Source organism: Notothenia coriiceps, unplaced genomic scaffold (assembly GCF_000735185.1).
Source record: "Notothenia coriiceps isolate Sejong01 unplaced genomic scaffold, NC01 NC01_scaffold00032157, whole genome shotgun sequence".
In the NCBI taxonomy this organism is placed as follows: Eukaryota; Metazoa; Chordata; class Actinopteri; order Perciformes; family Nototheniidae; genus Notothenia; species Notothenia coriiceps.
The window spans coordinates 1-2,500 of NW_011364858.1; the positions used below are offsets into that span (position 1 = coordinate 1).

A 2,500-nucleotide genomic window follows, 5' to 3' on the forward strand; every position below is an offset into this window, starting at 1 on the left:
ACGGCACGTAAACATCCATTCATTTCTATGTAAAGTTTCTGTACTGGTTAGTTATGATCGTAAGATAAACGTTCTTAGCAAAATAAACCGAACTTTATATTGCACAATCATTTAAAACCTTTGAATGTTTCTATGTTTTTATTTGTACAACATGTTGTGGCTTATTCACATACAGTAAACACAATTTACATTTATTGATCTCAAAGCTTCTTCGTCCAAACAGCTGCTAATGAAAAACACACACGTTTATGTAGAAATGTACTAAAATTCAAACTTACAAAGAAGAAAACTATCAAAAATAGAGTTCTTTAATATACATCGATGTGAATAATATGTATTAGCTACAAGGCAGAGTTATTAATAAGCTTTACATTATAATGTCCATTTAATGTGTGCGTCTCCACTGAAGTCCATATAAATCAATACATGTATACGATTAACATAAATACATGTTTAAACAAAGGGCAAACTTTAGTCTTCTGTCATTAATTATATATAGTTTACATGTTTCTGTGTGGGAGTGAGACCTACTAACGGATTCTAGCTTGTTAGTTTTGCACACTCAGGCCCAGTTCCAAACCGCCCCCTACACACTCTGTAATAAAGGCCCAATTCCAGTCACAAACAGTTCAAACATGTACTGATAAACTGCAGATTTCATATCGACTACAGATGTTAACAACTTCATGGTTACCTCGTATTGTTTTCAAACTTAGGATCATATACTCGTGTTTAGTTTAGAAAACATATAGACGTTTACATAAAAGAAACGCCATTAAAGATTTTGGGAGTTTTCTTTTTGTTATTCTTTGTCCAAGAGATGCTCATTTGAAACCATCTCTTGAAAAAAACAAAACAATAATAAAACGTGATCCTTAAAAACAATACGAGGTAACATACACACAGCGTCGAGTCGGTCAGGTGGAGCAGCAGGTGAAGTCAGCCTCTCTGTTGGATAGGGTGTAGGGGGCGGTTTGGAACAGGGCCTTCATCTCAGCTATTTCACTGGTTGTATAAAAAGTGACTGAAATACAGAAATCATCCCTTCTTTATTCCAAAACTGATTTAACGACACAGTCCCCTCCAAAGCTACTGGAACAGCGACGCCAATTGCTTTATTTTTGCTATACACTGAAAACAATTGAAATCAAGATGAGACAAAAGGCTTTTAGTTCCAGGTATTTACATCCAGGTATATTCCTCTTTTGATGTGAAACCCAATTGTTGTCAGTGTACTGCAAACATAAAGCAACAGACGTCGCTGTTCCAGTGGCTTTGGAGGGGACTGTATGTCCTCTTCGTGTGCTGGACGTGTTGTCCCTGAGCAGTGTCTCTGTCCTTCAGGGCTCTACAGAGGCCCCTCGGGGGGGTTGTGCCTCCTCACCCGGGCCTTCCTGCTCTCCTGCTTCAGCTTCAGCGCTCTGAGTTTCTGCTGCCGGCGTTTCTCCCGGTACCAGAGCTGCTCGCAGTACTCGTCCATGCTCAGACTGTTGGTATGCAGCTCCTTGTAGTTTTTCAGAGGACCCAGGAACCCCCTGCCGATTGGGACGCTGCCCGGCTGGTTGGGGCTGAGGTTCTGCTGGAAGTGGGACGTTGTCTGCAGGAAGAGGTGGAGTACAAATACTTAGTTACTGTACTTGAAGATCTCCTATCATGCTATTTGTAGGCATATATTATGGGCCTCAGATATATACAAATAAAGAACATGTCTTTGATGTTTCTGTATCAGAGTCACTGCATCCAGAGGTGGGAAGTAGTGGAGTAGAAATACTTCGTTACTGTACTTAAGTACATTTTTCTGGTGTCAGTACTTTACTCCACTACTTATTTTACTGACGACTTTTTACTTTGACTTCTTACATGTTGAACACAAATACCTGTACTTTCTACTTCTTACATGTTGAACACAAATACCTGTACTTTCTACTTCTTACATGTTGAACACAAATACCTGTACTTTCTACTTCTTACATGTTGAACACAAATACCTGTACTTTCTACTTCTTACATGTTGAACACAAATACCTGTACTTTCTACTTCTTACATGTTGATGTCATGTTGCCGTTGGTCACCATGGAAACATTCATTAGCTAACAATGACATTATTGTTCTATTAATATAAAGGGAGGTCAGGTACTCTTTAAAACAGCTGCTAGTTATGGGTACTTTTTACTGAAGTACATTTCAAAGCCTCTTTACTTTGACTTGAGTAAAGAAGTTTAGTCAGTACTGACTTTAGTCAGTACCAGAGTATTTTTAAACAAAGTACTTCTACTTGAGTACAGGATGAGTACCTTGGCCCTCTCTGGCTGCAGGGTGCTGCTGGACAGCACGTGGAGCTGGTACCGGGCCAGGACCTGGCTGTAGGAGCGCTCCAGGCTGGAGCAGGTGTAGAGGCCGGAGTCAGAGACCTGCAGGCGCTGAACCAGCAAACCTCGATTCAGATAGAGGGAACGGCCGCCGTCAGGAAGCAGCTGAGGAGGGAGGGAGATGAACAGA

General features: G+C 40.7%; 1 protein-coding gene across 1 annotated transcript in view; it reads right to left on the bottom strand.

The window, feature by feature from the left end:
* Positions 1 to 119: 119 nt before the first annotated feature.
* Positions 120 to 2,500, bottom strand: part of LOC104960681 (semaphorin-3D-like) — a gene marked incomplete at its 5' end in the record, with an annotated part of 3,340 nt that continues 959 nt past the window's right edge. The window contains 2 exons of the mRNA XM_010788831.1: positions 120 to 1,597; positions 2,296 to 2,475. Coding sequence (XP_010787133.1) covers positions 1,349 to 1,597; positions 2,296 to 2,475 — 429 coding nt within the window. The remainder of the gene's footprint in view (positions 1,598 to 2,295; positions 2,476 to 2,500) is intronic.